Source organism: Eubalaena glacialis, chromosome 11 (genome assembly GCF_028564815.1).
Source record: "Eubalaena glacialis isolate mEubGla1 chromosome 11, mEubGla1.1.hap2.+ XY, whole genome shotgun sequence".
NCBI classification, from domain to species: Eukaryota; Metazoa; Chordata; class Mammalia; order Artiodactyla; family Balaenidae; genus Eubalaena; species Eubalaena glacialis.
The window spans coordinates 3,268,341-3,285,522 of record NC_083726.1 but is presented as its reverse complement, the minus strand read 5'-3'; the positions used below and the strand labels follow the sequence as shown (position 1 = coordinate 3,285,522).

Here is a 17,182-nt window from a genome sequence, read left to right as displayed (position 1 = left end):
CATACGGGCATCCTTTGTGTCCCAGGCCTGCCTTCTCTGGGACTTCATCCTCTAGAAGTTATATTTGTGTGAAAGTATTGTCCCCAGAGAAGTTTATTGCTGTTTTTATAATCACACACAATTTTAAACAAGTTAAATATCTCACGGTCAACACTGGTTAAACAAATTACCGTGTAACCATATGGTGGGACAGTGTGAAATTAGAGGGGAGATTGTCCAGGGAGGTGGTACTCATTAAGATTTGTAAAAAACTTACAAAACTTGAAAATAATTATAGATTTATGGGAGTTGCAGAGAAAGGTATGGGGAAATCCCACGTGCCCTCAGTATTGTTTTTAAATGTGCATAAGCTGCGTATATTTTTCGTGTGTATCACATAATATATATAAAGTAAATAAATAGATTTAAGTAAATTGAAGAACAGTAATATGGGGAAATAGTTGTGATACATTACTAAGTAAACAAGGTAGGATTTCATTCTGTTTTAAAAAGCTAAGAAGACTTCATCTGTATACTGAAGACCTGAGTGTCTGTGTTTGTCTTTACACACACGCACCCTGCGAGGCTCTGCGTCAGTGTCACGGTGGCTGTCTGTTCCACGTGGACCGCATCACTTAGGAGTCTGACTGCCCGTGGCGTCAACAAACAGGGGCTTGTTCATTTCATGCCATGAAGTCCGAGGTCCAAGGTCGGGCTGGCAGCTCTCAAACCTGCTGGAGACCCGCGCTCTCCCCATCTCCGCCGCCACCCCCCACCCCACTGCCCTTCTTCCAGGGAGGATTTATTTTTAACTCGTGTTTATTTCTCTCGGGGGCGGGATGGCTGAGGCACCTCTCGGCCTCATATGTGTGTTCCGGGCCAGAGGAAGGGGAAAGCTAAGGGCCAGGGGTGTGCCAGCTAAGCGTTTCTCCTTTGTCTCTTTCTGACCGCTGGCCCCGGGTCCCGCGGCCGCCCCTGGCTGGGCGTTGAGAGGAGGAAGGGGCCTGGGTGAGGTCGCTCCGCTGACCAGCGTGCCGGCGGGTTACTCTGTTTCCGTCTCTTTTCCAGATCTACTCTGATGAACACAGACTTTATAGTGAAACCATGAAGTCTTTTAACAAAATTATATTTCTCTTCTCTTTGTAATTCTGTATTCCATCTTTAGACAGAATGGTACCAGAGGAGAACTTCCCGACGGGCGTTTCGTGGTCAATCTTTTAGTCTGAGGGCAGAGGCTGCGGGAAGCCTCACCAACTCCCCTAGTCGATGCCCGAGGCTCTGTGGTGACACCCTTGGGGCCGTGGGTCCCTCAGTGAGGCCCGTTCGCGGGGAGGCTGAATGCCCTGCTTGTGTGCGGGGCGTGGGCTTGCACGGCGCCATTCATTCCTTCCAGACGCGCCCTCGGGACCCTGCGGTGGCCGGAGTTGCTCCCTCGGGCGCGGGTTCAAGGAGCTGGCCTTCTTCCTGAGTCAGTGGGGGGCTCCTGGGAAAGCCGAGGAGAAGCTAATTTGTTTTCCTTTCTTTCTGAATAGCATCCAGCATGTGTATGGCGCCCAGCACCCCCCATTTGATCCACTGTTACATGGCACGTAAGTGACGCCTCAAATCTCGCAAGGCTGTTCTCATCTCAGGCCAGGTTTTGGGGGGCTGTGGTGACCCCCCCCCCAGCTCCTTGGAATTCCCGAGGGGGAGGAAAGTGGCCTTTCACTCAGCCAACACGCATCAAGCAGTTGCTTTGTGTGAGGCGCTGCTGGCCTTGCATAGCCATCCTTGGAGGAGGGCGGACGTGGAAGCCACGGCCCAATGTGGGCAGCCTGTGCGGGGTCGAGGGCTGCCTGTGGGCCAGGGCGGGGCTGGCAAGTCTTTGTGAGCTTAGATCGGGAGACAGGCTTCTTAGAACACACCAAAAGCAACAACAGCAAAAGGATAAATTGGACGTCATCAAAATTAAAACCTTTTGTGCTTCAAAGGACACACCATCAAAAAAGTAGAAAACCCGCAAGAGAAATTTTTTGCAAACCATGTAGCTGATAAGGGTTAATTGACTTCCCCTGCTCTCTGCCCACCGCCCGCAGCTCGCTTGCCCGTGTCTGGGCTCCTCCAGCAGGGGCGGGTGTGGGGCAGGGGTGGCCCTGGAGGACCACACGTGTCGGATAAGCTCCCGACACTCGGTGGGGCCAGTGTTGTGTGTTGTCATGCTGTGGGCATCCTTGAAATTGTCCCGTGTCCAGGTCCACCTGCCAAGGGCCTGGGTCCCGCGAACAGTCTCTCCTGACCCACACCGCCAGCTGCTGCCTTAGGGGGTCTGCGGAGGTGTCGGGGTGAGAGAGTGTTTGTGGGTCAGCGGGGCAGGGCTGTGCACTATTGCTGGGCAGTGCTGTGTGTCCTCATACATTGGTCTGTGGGGCGAACACGCAGCGTGACTCTCCCAGAAAACCTCTCCTCCTTCCCTGTCACTGCATCCTGTGAGCTTTGTCTCATTCTGGATGTCTCTGCATCGTGTTTGCTTTTTCACTTCACTCTCGGCTCGCTTGTGTACCTTTTCACCTGGGGTCTCCTCTCTGACCGGTCTTGGGTGACCACGCTCAGCCCCCCGAGGCGCAAGTAAAAGCTGCCTTTGCTTTGCAGCTTGCTCAAGGCCACACCCAAGGTGCCGACCACGCCGGTGAAGGCCAAGCGAGTCAGCACCTTCCAGGAGTTTGAGAGCAACACCAGCGACGCCTGGGATGCTGGCGAGGATGACGACGAGCTCCTGGCCATGGCGGCCGAGAGCCTGAACACCGCGGTCGTCATGGAGACGGCCAACCGCGTCCTGCGCAACCACAGCCAGCGTCAGGGGTTCCACAAGCCGCCGGGGGCTCTGGGGCCCAAGCAGAAGCCAAAGCCTTCGGTGGAGCCTCCTTCCGTCCCGAGTGGTGACCTCCGGCTGGTGAAGTCTGTCAGCGAGAGCCACACGTCCTGTCCCGCAGGTGGGAGGCGAGGGCTGCAGATCTGGGGCCCATCTTCAGAAAGCGGGGCTGGAGGTCGCTCACCGGGGTGGGGAGGGCCCCATCCTCCCGCGCAGCTAGGGTCCCCGCCCTGGGGCTCCTAGACCCGAGCGGCAGGGGGCCTCCTGGGCAGCAGAGGCAGCACACTTTCTCTGGTCCTCCTGGCTGAGTGCATCTCCCCTGCAGATGGAGTGGCCGGCCGTGAGCTTTCGTGGGCTGCTTGGGGGACCCCGCCCTTGTCAGGACGCCCTGGCTGCTCCCGGGGGTGTTTCCAGGCCAGGGGCCGGGCCAGCTGCACGTTCTGGGGCTGGACCTCCCTCGGCCGCTTCTGGCGATTCCTTCCAGAACACAGACGCGTGGGCTCAGGGCCTGTAGGGGTGGGTGTCTGCTCTTGGGAATTGCCAGCTTTGAATTACAAACTCCGCCAGGGTAAGCTCACGTCTGCATCTCGTATCCACGTGCCTGGCACTGCCTTCGTCACTTGTGCTCTTTTTGGGTTGGAGGGGCTGAGATAGAAAACAGCACAGTTGTTTAACGAGCATCTGCGATGGGTGAGACACTGTCCTCTGGGCTCGGGCTGCCCCAGGGGACAAGCTGAATGGAAGTCCTTGCCCCGTGGAGTGTCCCTTCTGGCGAGGGGAACAGACAGCAGCCTACACACGAGGTGTGAGGAGGCACGAGGGCTTGAAGGTGGCAGGGGCCGGGGGTCAGAACGGAGGTGGGGAGCGGTCCCCAGAACAGGGTGGGGCCTGGGCTGTGGTCCTAAATCGGGCAGTCAGGGCACCCTCCCCGGGGAGGCAGCAGTGTTAAGGAGGTGAGGGGGTGATTGTGGGGGTCTGGGGGCAGGGGGGCAGCGGTGCGGCCGCACACCCTCTAATCCCTCTCCCCAGGGTCTCCTGGGGTTAGTGTGCTCGCCCCTTGCTTACAGATAAGAAAGTGAGATCATCACCGTAGCCTAAGGTTACCTGCTGGTAGTTGCAGAATTAGGTTTCATACTTAGGTCTAGTTTTCAAAAACGCTTTGCAGAAATTAACTTCTAAAATGTTACAGTCTTCTTAGGTGTGAATTATTTCATTTGATCAGTTTTTGTATTGGAATGTGAACTATTTTTCTTTAAAATAGAGTGAACTTTGAAGTATTAGAGCTTAAAAATGGAAGGACATCCAGTTAGGGCTTTTACAGGTTGATGGAAAATTCCTGTGACTCGTGACGGGCACTCTGACCACCTCCTGTGTGCCCGGGCTGGGCAGGTGTCCCCAGGCACCGAGTTCCTCCTGCTCGTGGGCTCTGCAGCTAATGCTGCAACCCTGCAAGCCACAGAGGCGGGACCACGTCCCGGTCCTCTTTGTTCTTCCTGGGCGTCCTGGGCAGTTAGGTAGATGCTGGTGATGTAACCCGAGCTGTCCTCAGGGCCTGCTGCCCATGGGGTGTGGCAGCCACGCCCATCCCTGCACAGGGATGCGGGATGGCCGGGGCCAGGGGCGGGGCCTCTGCCTCAGGTGAGAGACCTGTGAGGTCCATTTGACTTTACTGCTCCTGTGAGCAGCGCTTTGAAACTCTGAATGTCCTGGAACGTTCTACCGCGGGGCATGGTGCTTTTAGAGTGTGGCTTCTCCCGCGGTGTGGCTGTGTCTCTGCCAGCGTTTGTGCCACTGCCCGTCCCAATCGTGAGCCCGCATGGGGAGCAGATGTCACCGTGCGCGGCGCCCGCAGGGCCTCCCTGCTGCCGTCAGCTTTGCCCTTTGGCCCTGGGGAGATGGCGGCCTCAAACCTCAGTGGTGGTGGAGTGTGGGCTCGTAGGCTGGCTTCCCCGGGCCTTTACTTCACCTTCTGGCTGTCCATTTCTTAATGAACGTCTGAGACATCTGTTGCCTTTGTACCTGAAGTCAGAGGCACTTGGCTTGATTTCGGGTACCACTGGGTTAATGGCAAAGCGTGTCATTGGCTGGGAAGGGCTCAGTGGGCATCGGCCAGGCGAGGACTGTCCCCATAGCTGACCGTGACTCAGCCGCGAGCGGGTCTTGTATGGACACCAATGGGTGGCGGTTAAATCACACTCTCGGGGGCCCTGGAGGTGGGACGTTGACGTGTTTTCCACTCACGGTGACAGGAGGCCTGGTTGTAGACCTTACTGTTTCCTTGGGGGCCGCTGCTGTTGCTTTACCTTCCACATCCCACCAGCCCCACCTTCGAATGGGGCTCAGGGGCAAGTGGGGCCATTAGGGTCTGAATAAAGTCACACGGAGCATCTCTACGATCGCAGACAGATAAAAGCGAGCACGTTTATTCCGCGCTGCCGCGGGCCCCGTCCCTGCTCGGCGCCTCCTGCAGACTCCCGAGGCGCACAGGGAAGAGTAGGTTCCCCAGGAGGGAGGGGAGCTGAGTCCCGCCACCTCTGCCCTCCCCTCACCCCTCCAGCCTGTCCTCCCAGAGCCCCGAAGGGGGAGGTGCTCTCAGCGCTGCGCCACGTTTGCAGGCTTTTCTGGAAGCTTTACTGGGCCAGACTCTGCCCGGAGGCCTGGGCCATCTTGCTCCTCGGTACCCTGAGGGCCCCCTTGGGAGCCTTTCCCGTGCGTTTGGTGTAAAGCATGTCACCTCCCTTCTGGCAACTGCTGCCGGAAGCCAACGTTAGCGTGTTCACTCCACGTTTGCTCCTTGCCCCATTTCCTGGAGTTTAGTTTTTACTGTCCTTTTTTTTTTTTAATTGATTAATTTTTGGCTGCGTTGGATCCTCGTTGCTGTGCGCGGGCTTCTCATTGTGGTGTCTTCCCTTGTTGTGGAGCACGGGCTCTAGGTGCTCCGCGGCATGTGGGATCTTCCTGGACCAGGGCTTGAACCTGTGTCCCCTGCATTGGCAGGTGGATTCTTAAATACTGTGCCACCAGGGAAGCCCTTTACTTTAAATTTCAGTTTTGGAAGATGCGATTGCTCAATGGGATTTAGGCCCGGGGGTCTACAGCCTTTCAGGGCCTCTTGCTTGTGGGTCCCGTGCTGGTCCCTGGAGGCTCTTTGTCAAGTGACCTGAGGGCCCTCTGCTCTTTCCTTTGCCTGTCCCCAGTCCCGGGTGCTGGGTGCCGCGCACTGTGTCACTTCAGGCCCTCTTGTGGGTCCTTGTGGGTGGCCCTTCAGTCTGTCTCAGGTCAGTGGTGCCTGGGTGAGGGCTGGGCAAGCTTGCACTCTGGTGGCCCGTCGTCTCCACCTGCAGTGGGGGATCTAGCTTCCTTTGCTTTCTCTGGGTGACGGTCCCTGCCTGACCTCCCTCCTGGGGCTCGGGGAGACCTGGGACGTTCAGACAGTCCTCAGCACCTTCATGGGCTTCATCCTCCCTTCACGTGTGCCTTGGTGGCTTCCCTCCATGCCAGGCCCGGGTGACCCGTGCAGGCATCCTCCCCTCTGCCCGACACCAGCAGGTCCTCGGGACGCGTCACCCAGGCAGGCCCAGACCGCTGGCAGCCCTGACAGACCTGGTCTCCGGTTGTGTGGTTGTCAGTGTCTTGCTTTTCGTGGGGCGCGTCTGTTTCACTGGGGAGCGCCCCTCCACCAGGAGAGCCGGCGCGCTCCATGGGTGTGAGCTAGGTTCATTTTACCCCCAAGAAATCAGGTCCTCGCTGCTCATTGATGGCAGATCCACGGAGCGAGACCAGCGAGGCGTGTGTGAGGCCTCCTGAGTGGCGGGCGTGGGTGTGGGTGTGTCCGGAGCCTCATCTCTGTTCTTTCCCCCTCCCTCTGCAGGAAGCGCCAGCGACGCCGGCCCTCTGCAGAGGTCCCAGTCTCTCCCACACTCGGCGACCGTGGCACTGGGCGGGGTGCCCGAGCCCAGCACCCTCAGCAGCTCAGCCTTAAGTGAAAGAGAGGCCTCCCGGCTGGACAAGTTCAAACAGCTCCTTGCCGGCCCCAACACAGACCTCGGTGAGTCCCCCCGGGGGCGAGGCCACGCCAGCTGTGCCTCGTTTCTAAGGGGGTGCAGCTCGGAAGGCCAGTCTGCTGCCATTTAACGCACTTGCTCCCCGTGTAATTCACCTGGTGAGAGGTTGGTCTGTTGTGTTTCATGCCAGTGGGTCACTAAGACGAGAGCCGTTTGTCCTGAAAGTTTACTCTCGACGTGTTTATTAACGTGCTTCCTCTGGAATTCGATCAGCATTTTCTGATCTTTTCTCCTTAATGCCCAGTTGCACTCTTCTGGCTTCTTAGCACTTTCTTGGGGAGCTCTGCAGGGCCGGCCAGGTGGACGTCCTTGTTCTTCACGGCGGTCGTGGGGCCGGCGATCCGGGCCGGTGACGGACGTCCTGACCGCGGCTGGCTTTGCACCTTCCTGCAGGGCCCAGTGGGTGTGCGTAGAGTGTGAGCACTGCAGGGGGCAGGGGCAAGACAGGTCTTGGGTGGAGGGGCCAGCAGGGGACAGGACAGTCACAGGCGTGGTTCTCGCGGGTCACGATACCCGCTTGGACGCTCTGCAGCCAGGCTGAGGCGTGCTTGCTTTCAAGTTCTGCTGGAATTCCACTCAGATCTGTGTTCTTCTATTTATGGATCTCATCCCTGTTGAGTGCCACTCTGCACTGGGCATTCTGCCCGGTGCCGGAGCTTTCAGGAGGGTGGAGGTGGCTGTAGTCCCTCACAGTCGCGCTCGGCGGGCTGGGCGCCGCGGAGGGCAGTGCCCCGCGTGGCCAGCAGGTGGCGCGTGAGGCCCGCGGAGGGAGGCGGCCCAGGCCCAGGCCGAGCCTGCGGAAGCCAAAGCTGCGGGCCTGGCTCGTGAGGCGGGAGGAGGGCGGCCTTGGAAAGATCCTGAAGCTCGGGAGGTGCTGCTCCGGCCCGGGTGCCGTTCTCACCGTGGGTTTTTTCTTCTTAGTTTTGTTCAGTTTTTGCCTGCATGTGTTTCACAGTCTCACAGCACAGAGATTTGGGCCGGCTGTTCTTGGTAGGTGCAGAGGGGAGACAAGTCCTTTCCCTTCCCCAACTCCCCTTTCCCCCTTTGCCCGGTTCTGGGTGTCATTTTCCAGAGATGGTCTGCGCATATGTTGTGTTAAACTTTTTATTTCGATGTGATTTCAAATTTACAGAAAAGTTGCAAGAACAGCACGAGCGCCCCCATACGCTCCTTGCCCAGATTCACCAGTTGTTTACGTTTTGCCCCATTTCATCTGTGTGTGTGCGTGTGCTTACGTGCAGACATGCTTTTCCTGAACCGTTTGAGCCATCTGCCCTGCGAGTCTTCATTATTTACGAAGAACAAAGACACCCTCTCGATGTTGTCAGGATATCGTTGTCAAAGTCAGGAAATTAAACGTCCACGCGGCACTGCTCGCTACCGCACGGCCCACGTTCACATCCTGACGCTTGTCCCAGTAGCACCCGTGATACCTTTCTTCCTCGTCCAGAATCCACTGCAGGATCACGCGTGGCGTTCGGCTGCCACGTTTCTCTCTCGTCTCGTTAGCTGGAGTGACGCTCCGGCCTTGCCTTGTGGTCTTGGAAGAGCGTAGGCCCTCCTGAGTGGCTTGTTTCACGTTCCCCTGGTGAGATTTGGGCCGGCTGTTTTGGTAGGAGCAGCACTTAATTGATTTGCCTTCTCGGTCCCCGTAGCAGGAGGCCAGGGTGCTGGTTTGTCCTGAGGTCGATGAAGCCAACTCTGATCCCCGCTTCGGGGTGTCTGCCAGTTCTTCCCCCCAAAAGTTACTCACGCTCCTTTGGTGATTCAGAAGTGATTTGTAGAGAGGTACTTGGGTCTGTGTGTTGTTACATACGTTTCTTTCTTTCCTCTCCATACGAATGGTAACGCTGTTCTGCTCGCCTTTTAAATTTAACAATGTATTTCCCGATAGAACTAGGGAGAGGCTGTGGCCTCTGTGCGGGGTCGGCAGTGAGCCCGTCTGTCTGCGGCTGCCACGCCGGTTGTTAGCCGCCCCTCCCGAGGGGCCCTTAGGTTTTCCTGACTTGCTCTCATTACAGACGCAAGAGCTGTTCTTCCGACAGAAGAAGAACACCTGCTGCTCACCCTGACCTGACACTCCTGGGGCATCCCTGGCTGTGGGGAGCTCGGGGAGGGAGAGCTTGGGGGCCTCGGTGCGTGGAAGGCTCGTGCCCCGAGCCCGACGGAAGGGGACCGTGTGTGAGGAGCGGAGCGGTGCGGGGGCAGCGTCACCGGGGCGGCGAGGGTGGGGCTCCCGGGGCAGCTGCCTGCATGGCTTCCTCTCCGCGTGCCCGGGAGCGAGCCTGGTAGCCTCCGGGCCTCAGCCTGCTCGTTCACCTGCAGGTACAGCAGTGGCAGCACAGGTGCCCCCCGCTTTACACCACCTCGCTTTCACGGAAGACCTACTCAGTACCTGTTTTCCCTAACTGAAGGAAATCCGGAGAGGGTTTTTGCTTTCGTGAAAAAAAGTGAAAAGCGAAAATTGCGTTTTCACTTTACGCCGTTTGAGCTTATGAAAGATTTCATAGAAACACTCTACTTTCGGATAGTGGGGGGGAACCTGTACAGATTTTGCTGATAATATTGATACATATGAAGTTTTTAGGAGAGTGCCCAGCACTCAATAAACACTCGAAAAAAGTTAGTTATTTTACTTCTTCTGATTATTTTCATTTGCACTGGCCTGTTTATCCTCTACTTGATTTTTATAACATTGACATATGTGGCCACTTTATAGATGTTTTCTTGGTTACATTCAGCAGCTTCTAATGGTAGGTGGCAAGGAGATAGCTCGTGAAAACAAGATTGCCTGATGGGAACTGCAGTTCTGGGTCAGGATCTGAGCCCCCAGTTAGAATCTTCTAGTGGACTTTGTCATTGGAGTAACTTTTGAAAATAAAATCGTACTTAAAAATAAAGCTTTCAAGACTTGTGAGAAAATGAGTACATATGGATAGATTGAAAGGTTAAAAGAAAATCAAATTCTTTTGTTCGGTTGTGGGATTATGGTTTTTTTTCTTTCTTTAGAATTCTGTGTAAGTATCAACTCTAACACCAAAAAGAGAAAACCAAAGCTTTCAAAGTGAATTACTGTATTTGTATTTAGTGGCAAGAGAAAACACAGCCGGTAAATTGCCTGTTTTTATAAGGCAGTTAAGATAGCTTCGGAAGACAGTGGGATGTATTATCTTCACATTACGTAAAAGACGTAAGTGGCAAATATTTGCTCAGGTTGAAGGAGAAAATCGCTGACGTGAGCAGCGCCTGCCCACAGAAGCAGTCCTGCCTGCAGAACGTCGCTCCGTCCGTCAGAGCGCTGGTTTTCTTTGCTTGGCTTGTGCTCCCTTGTGGGGATGAGAGGAGCAAATAGAACTTAACAGCTCACTCCGCTCTTAGCATTGACTCAGTATTTACTTGTGCAAAGGCTGCCTGCTTTGAAGCCCAAGAAAGTGACACTTGGAGGCTTTCGTTGTGACCACGTGCGTCTGAACCGGCGTGTGAGTTGGCCATCGGCAAAACATGTGCATCCCGAGGCCTGCCGAGTGACCGCCTGGTGGCAGCCGGGCTCTGAGGTCGTCCGTGTGTGACACGCAGCCCTGGCGCTGGATATTCAGACACGAGCACAGAGGGAGTGAGGCCAGGTGCAAGGTCACGGTCCAGTTACCCCGTGAGCACCCGAGCTGGGCTTTAAGATGAAGAGCATGCCGGGAGACGGCTATGGGGAGAAGAGGGGTTTTTCGGGGGGCGGGGGGGCGGTGATATGGAGTTGTTCACTCAGGAAGCAAGGGTTTGAGTTCGATGTCCCTTCAGGGCCCGGGGCTGGAGGACAGCCCTGCCTGCAAGGGGCCCTGATGGCAGGAAGGGGAGGCTGTGCAGCCTGGGAGCCAGTGTGATAGGTGACTCAGCCTCCTGTCTCATCAGCCATCACGGGGGAGTTGGGCCTCCCCTGCAGGGTCCTTGTGACGTCGGAGGTGGTTGATGTGAGGTGCCCACGTAGTTCTTCATCCGGCCAGTGTTCGTAGAGCACCTGCTATTGCTGTAGGCGCTGGGGGTGAACCGGGAACAGCCCCCAGGGTCCCTGCACTCAGGAGCTGACGTTGAGCGTCGGGGACAGACAAGACAGACAGATGCACGCAGTCAGCACTCCAGGAACTGGCCGAAGGTAGTAGGCGCAGTGGAGAGAAAAACAGAGCTGCGGGGTAAAGGCTGGAGCTTCTGCGGAGTGAGCGCTCGGCGAGGATTCTTTAGAGCGAGGGCACGAGGGCACGAGGGCAGGCGTTGAAGACAGAGGAGCATCCCAGGGAGGGGCCAGGGGTGCAGAGGTCCTGCCCTGGGACGGGGCATCTGGGATGGACAGGGCCTGGTGGGGGAGGGGAGGGGAGGAGGGAGGCCGGCAGGGCAGCGAGGGGCAGGTCCGGAGGGCTGAGAAGGCCAGGAGGAGGCCCCCAGCTTTCTCTCTGCACAAAGCCTCTGGCAGGGCTGGAGCCAGGGGAGCGGAACAAGGCTACGCAGCAGTGGGGAGGTGCAGGGATGGGGGGACAGGGAGGAAATTGGGGGGGTCGACTGGGGGAGGGGATGCAGGGCGGGTCGGGTGGGCGTCGCCTGGTGGACGGGAAGCTGGTGGCCCAGGGAGAAGGGGCCACCAGGACTGTGTCAGCTGGAGCCCAGGGGCTGCGGGCGTAGGGGGACAGCTGATGGACACAAAACCGGGGCACGCCCAAGAACGGTGTTTTTTCCCTGGGTGGCAGAATCAGGTACTGGTGAAACAGAGCCAGGGGAGGCAGTGTATCCAAATAACTGCACACTTGCTGTGTTCCGGGTCCTCCCTCTGTGCGGGGCACCGTGCTCCCTATATGTTGACACGCGTGTGCACCGCCCCTCAACCCAGACACACCCGAAGCCTGCCCCCGGCAGCAGCCGGCCCCTGATCACAGCTGGGGAGGTTGAGCCCTGGTGCAGGAGGCCACCCTGCGGCCCCGCGGCGAGGGCAGGGCCGCTGCCGGCCGGGTCCCCGTTCCTCTGCTGAGGGCCTTGCTGGAGGACCGGGAGCGGACGGCGGGGCCTGGCTGTGGTGGCAGGGCTGCCGGCACCCCTGTTCCCGAAGGTCCGGGCGGTGGCCCGCCAGCGCCCAGCGTCAACCGTAGGGCCAGGCGCAGCCCCACAGCCTCGCCGCCGTGTCCCAGCCAGGGACAGTGGAGGTTGCGAGCGTGTGCGCCCGTGCGGGCTTGTCCTGCTGCCTTGTGAAAGGTGCGGGTGGTCCCAGAGGGGCGACAGAATGTGGGAGGGACAAGGTGGCAGCTCCGCTAACTCAGCCTTGCCTCTCCCTGGAGTGTCACTGGGGAGGACTCCCGCCAGGACGGCCACCCCGGGGGCCACTGGCAGCTGCCCAAGTGCAGAGACGCCAGGGAAGAGGAATCGAGGCCTCCTCGCGTGCAGTGTTCACGCTCCCCCGCCGCAGCGTGCCCGCGTCCCGATTCTCAGCGGAGGTGTGGGCAGCGTTCGGTTCTTTGCCCTGGTGGTGCCAGTTCAGCTGGACACGCTTCCTCAGATTCGCCCGGGCCCTGCCGCCAGCCGAGCTTCTGAAAGGTAATTGGAGTGTAAGAGGCGGGGCACCAGGGAGCCCGGCAGGGAGCCTCTGCAGCCTGGTTTTATCTCAGCTGTGTGGTTTGGGGAAAAAGTACTTTCCAGTGAAACAAACAGAGAAGCTTTAAAAGAGGGTTAATGAATTCACCACGCTGCCCGAGCCCTGCAGTCCCCGCCTGCAGCTCAGAACCAGAACCCTGGTGCACACAGTAGGGCCTGGCGCACACGAGGCACACATGCACCAGTGGGAGGAGTGAGCACATCTCAGGGTGAGCCGCGGCAGGATTCGGCTGGGGCCTTCTCCTCGGTTGCTGCGTCCCGTGGTCCCGGCTGTGGGTTGGCTGAGCCGCTCCTGTCAGGGAAGCACAGCCGAGGCCGACTGACTGAGCAGAGTGGGTGCAGCCTCCAGTCGGGGTGGGGAGTCTCCGTGAGGGGACAGGGAGGCCGGAGCCCACGGGGCCAGGCTCTTCTCCCCCACCTTCTTTCCCGCTTCTCCTGGATTGCCCCCAGTTTTGCTTCTCCCTGGTAGCATCTTCTCTGACGTCAGGGGGAACACTGGCAAAGCAGCTTTCGTTAAGAATGTGCACAAGCTCGTTTTCGAAGAAGTTCATCTGTCTTGAAAGGCAGGTTCTAGGTTGGACGTGTCGCCTGAGTTGACTTCCCAAGGCCCTCGCTCCTCCCCCCCGAACCTGTCACCGTTCGTGCCCCCATCTCTGCACAGCGGTGCCCCCTCCGGTGACTCGGGCCCAGCCCCCCCACCGTCTTCTCCTCCCTCCTCCCCACTCCCACCTCTGGGCTGTCACCAGGCCTCCTGCGCTCAGCACCTCCAGCCCACCGCCTGGTCCCTGCCACCGCCTCTCGCCTGATGGTGACAGCCCGTCCCCGCTGGCCCCCGTGCACCTGTGTCCGGCGTTGTGCTCTGCACAGCTGTCAGCAGTCCTTTGGAAATGAGATCCGGATCAGGTACCGTCAGAGCCATCTGGCGGCTCCATCTCAGAGAGTCAGCCGTCGGCCTGGTGACGCCCGAGAGGCCCAGCCTCCCACGACCTGCCTGTCCCCCTCCCATCGTCCCCTCACTCTGTTCTGCGGTCGTCGGGACGCAGCGGCACGTCCGTGCCTGGGCCTGTGCTCTGCCGTCCCTGTGCCTCGGCTTCCTGCATGACTCACTTCCTCCAGGCCTCTGCTCGAACAGACCCTCATCTTCAGGATCTCCCGCATCAGGCCCCCCCGACCCCAAACGCCTCCATGCCTTCACTCCCTCTCATCCTGCCGTGTTTTCCTCGGATCACCTGTCGCCCTCTGCCCCCGACCCCCGGAGGGAGACCTCGGTCTCTTTCTAGGGGTTGGCGGCGCCCAACGTGCGAGCTCAGGGCGGGCACGGGTGGCCGGGCACCAGTGAGATGTCTCCCCCTTACTTGGGTGGGCGCCGTCCTCCCGGTCTGGCTTTATTTTCTTCCTGTGGAAGTAATCACTCGGTAAGTAAGTATTCCTGACGCCCAAATGCAGCTCAACTGCAGCAGCACCCTCCCTGCAGCCGGGACCCTGGCACACGTGCGGACCCCGTGCTGCGCCGTCCCCGCGTCACTGACGCCCTGCCTCCCCCAGAGCCTCTGCCCGGCCCATGGGTGGCTGATGGCCCGAGCCCCCCCACGGAGGAGGGGACTCCGCACGGCTCCTCCCTCTGTGTCGCTCTCGCTGTAGGGTTTCCGCGACGATCGTTCACGGGATGTTATTGAAAGTGAGAGACGTGGGAAAAATAATAAAACCCACAAACCGCAATTGCCGCTGTGTACACTGGCTGAATTTATGACAGTGTGTTTTCTTCTCTCCTCTCATTACCTGTAATCGGTTCTCGCCGAGCCTTCGGAGCCCCCGGCAGAAGGGGCTCCCGGAGCTTGCTTTGTCTTCTGGGCTTCAGGACGGGAGTGTGAGAACTGCAGAAGACGCGCCAGTCCTGACTTCATCACATTGCCACTGCCAGTATCCTCATTTTTTGGGTGGCATTCGCACTGCTAGGTGTGGCATTTGAGCTACGTGTAGTTATCACTCGGCTTAAAATAAACCAAAGTGAATATGATTTGGTGAAAGTTAAGCATTTCATTGAATATCTCTGGTAGAGCAGATCTTCAGTTTAATTAGGAAACCTTTCAGGGGTCTTTCAGGTAACTTTCTCATGGATGATGATTTCCTGCGTATAATCGTAAAAGCAAATGTTAAAAAAAATGTTTGTACGTCTACTGTACAGTTTTAAAGGAGCAGTTTGAGAAATCAATCCGTTACACGTTTGTCTTTTTTCTCTAATGATTTTCTTTGTAGATCAGGACATGAAGTAACCAGCTGAATAATCATGAGACTGTGGTGTCTGTTTTCTGTCTGAGGGATGAGCGCGGAAAAGTGGGCAGAGCGTGTGGGAGTCCGCTCCCTGCCCTGCAGCCCTTTGTGCCTGTGACTCAGCTCTCAGGGTTGCGTCCGTCTCACCACCGGGCCGTGAGTTCCTCGTGGGCCGTGCTGTGAGTCACCGGTCTTCGTGTCCAGTGATGGGGGACAGGACCCGGCGCTCGCTCAGGAAGTGCTGGTGGGGTCCATCGGCCTGCTCTCTCCTGCCCCACGGCCCCTCAGTGCTCTTGGCCTCTGTGGTTCACCAGCTGAGGAGGGGGATTGGTTAGGATTCGTTTTGGCTGAAGGTATCAGAAAACCAGGCTCAGGGGCCTTTAGACAAATAGGGGTTTATTTTTCTCAGCAGGATGTCTGGAGGTAGGGAGCTATGGGCATTGATTTCATCAGGGATCTAAGCTCGTGGCCACAAGGTGGCAGTCATTGTCCTGTGTCAAAGCAAAGGGCAGTCACCATGGCATCTGTAGTCTTGTCAGGAAAGCAGTTTGACCAGAGCTGGGTCACGTGCCCCCTGCCTGGCTCCCGCCCCCCGAGCTGCAAGGGGCGCTGAGAAGGATCTCGTGGGCTCGGCCGTTGGCACTTTGGAATTGGGGTTCTGGTTACAGGGAAGAGGGAGGGGATGGATGTTGGGTGGACAGTCAGCTGTGTTTGCCACTCAGATAGGCACGTGTAAATCTGTCACCCCACCAGGTTTCCGGTTCCTTGAGGTAGGGACTGTCTTTCTTGTATTGTAGCACTTAACCCATGGCTGGTGTCTAGCACTGCCCCGACCACACCGTGGAGACCCAGAAATTGTTTGAATTGTGTTGAACTGTATACACAGTCTTGGGTGTGGAGGGAGCGAGTGAATGAACTTTGAATTTTCATAGTCCAAGACACAGCATTTAGAACGAGCCCTCCTGTGTCCTGTTTTTCCCCCCAAATGTAGCTCAGATTCCAAAGGACCACAAACCAACACATAGTCAGGTGTCTGGTCCTGGAAACTGCAAAGAAAATAATACTTTTAAATTAATTAATTAATCGATGCACAGATCCTATCTTGTGCATTCTGGAAATGCACATCCTGTAAAGTTGCCAGATGAAGCTAGAAAGAAGAGGGTTTTCTGAAGAAGGGAAGTTGGAAGAGATGGTGAGCAATTGGAATTCCCCGTAGGTGTGGAAGGATGCGGGCAACACAGCAGCAGGATTGTTTGACCTGTTTAGAATCAGATCAAGGGCTCTGGGACAGCGGTAGTGGTGACCTTGGTGGTAGTGATGGTGGTGGTGATGATGGTGGTGGTGATGGTGATGGTGGTGGTGGTGATGTTGGTGATGATGGTGGTGATGTTGGTGATGGTGGTAGTGGTGGTGGTGATGGTGGTGGGGGTAGTGGTGGTGATGGTGGTGGTGATGGTGGCTGGCTTTGACTGAGAGCTTACTCTGTGTCAGGTACATGGAAATACGTGGAATCCCTGAGAAGGGGCTCAGAGAGGCCGGGGCACAATGGCTGTCCACTTCACTTCACCCTCCTGGGTTCCTGTCATCTGTGTTTTCCAGGCAGAGGCCCTACTCACTCTGGTGCTTCTTCCTGGGGTGGTTTGGTTGCCCGTCTTCCTAGGAAAATCCCAGGAGCCAGAGTCAGCCGTGCTCCCTTGTTTGGTTACTTTCTTGTGCCGTCTGTCTGGTTGGCGCTTACAGGTAGGAAGGGAAGTTGCACGTGTTAAAGATGAGAAGCAAGAAAGTGGAGAAGAAAGAGGTCGGGTGCCGTTTTGACTTTGTCACTCCCAGGCCCTCTGTGATCCTCAAAGGGCCCGAGTTATCCCTTCCCGGGAGGGAAACACAGAAGTCACATGTGCAGGGGCGGTGGGGCAGGAGAGGCCAGACGTGCAGCCCCGTGTTTGCACGTCCTGGATCCCCGCTCTTGAACTGCCCTGAGGATGGGGCCCCTGACCGTGGCAGGTCAGGAGACTGTAAGCTGAGTCACGCGACAGGAGCAGATGTCTGCGACACGCTCAGGGGCCACGTGGAGGAGCGGGAGCCAGAGCTGCCTGGACAGGGTCGAGTCCTGGTCCCCACTGTGCTCCAGGAACGAGCGGCGGTTTACTTTTCACTTGACGGGCCCAGGGGCTGCGGTCACCTGCTCAGCTCGACCCTGCACTCATTTGAAAGCTTCACTCTGCAGGCCCACGAGTCCCTGGGGTGCAGGTGCTCACGGACGCCGTCTGAAATGGCCGGTCACCTGGCTGCAGGGCGTGCCGGTGGTTGTGGACCTCTGAGCCTGTGCCAAGGATTCTGCCCTGTGTGGCGCCGAGGCCCAAGGGCTGCTTCGCCCTGAGCGGGTTTCTAGTTTGAG

General features: G+C 57.5%; 1 protein-coding gene across 2 annotated transcripts in view; it reads left to right on the top strand.

Moving 5' to 3' along the window:
* TBC1D22A (TBC1 domain family member 22A) overlaps positions 1-17,182 on the top strand; it is a 313,242-nt gene that overhangs the window by 21,513 nt on the left and 274,547 nt on the right. The window contains exons 2-4 of one of the 2 annotated variants that reach the window (XM_061204252.1): positions 1,512-1,568; positions 2,608-2,948; positions 6,699-6,875. In XM_061204252.1, coding sequence (XP_061060235.1) covers positions 1,512-1,568; positions 2,608-2,948; positions 6,699-6,875 — 575 coding nt within the window. The remainder of the gene's footprint in view (positions 1-1,511; positions 1,569-2,607; positions 2,949-6,698; positions 6,876-17,182) is intronic. The other variant, XM_061204253.1, reaches the window with a different exon arrangement.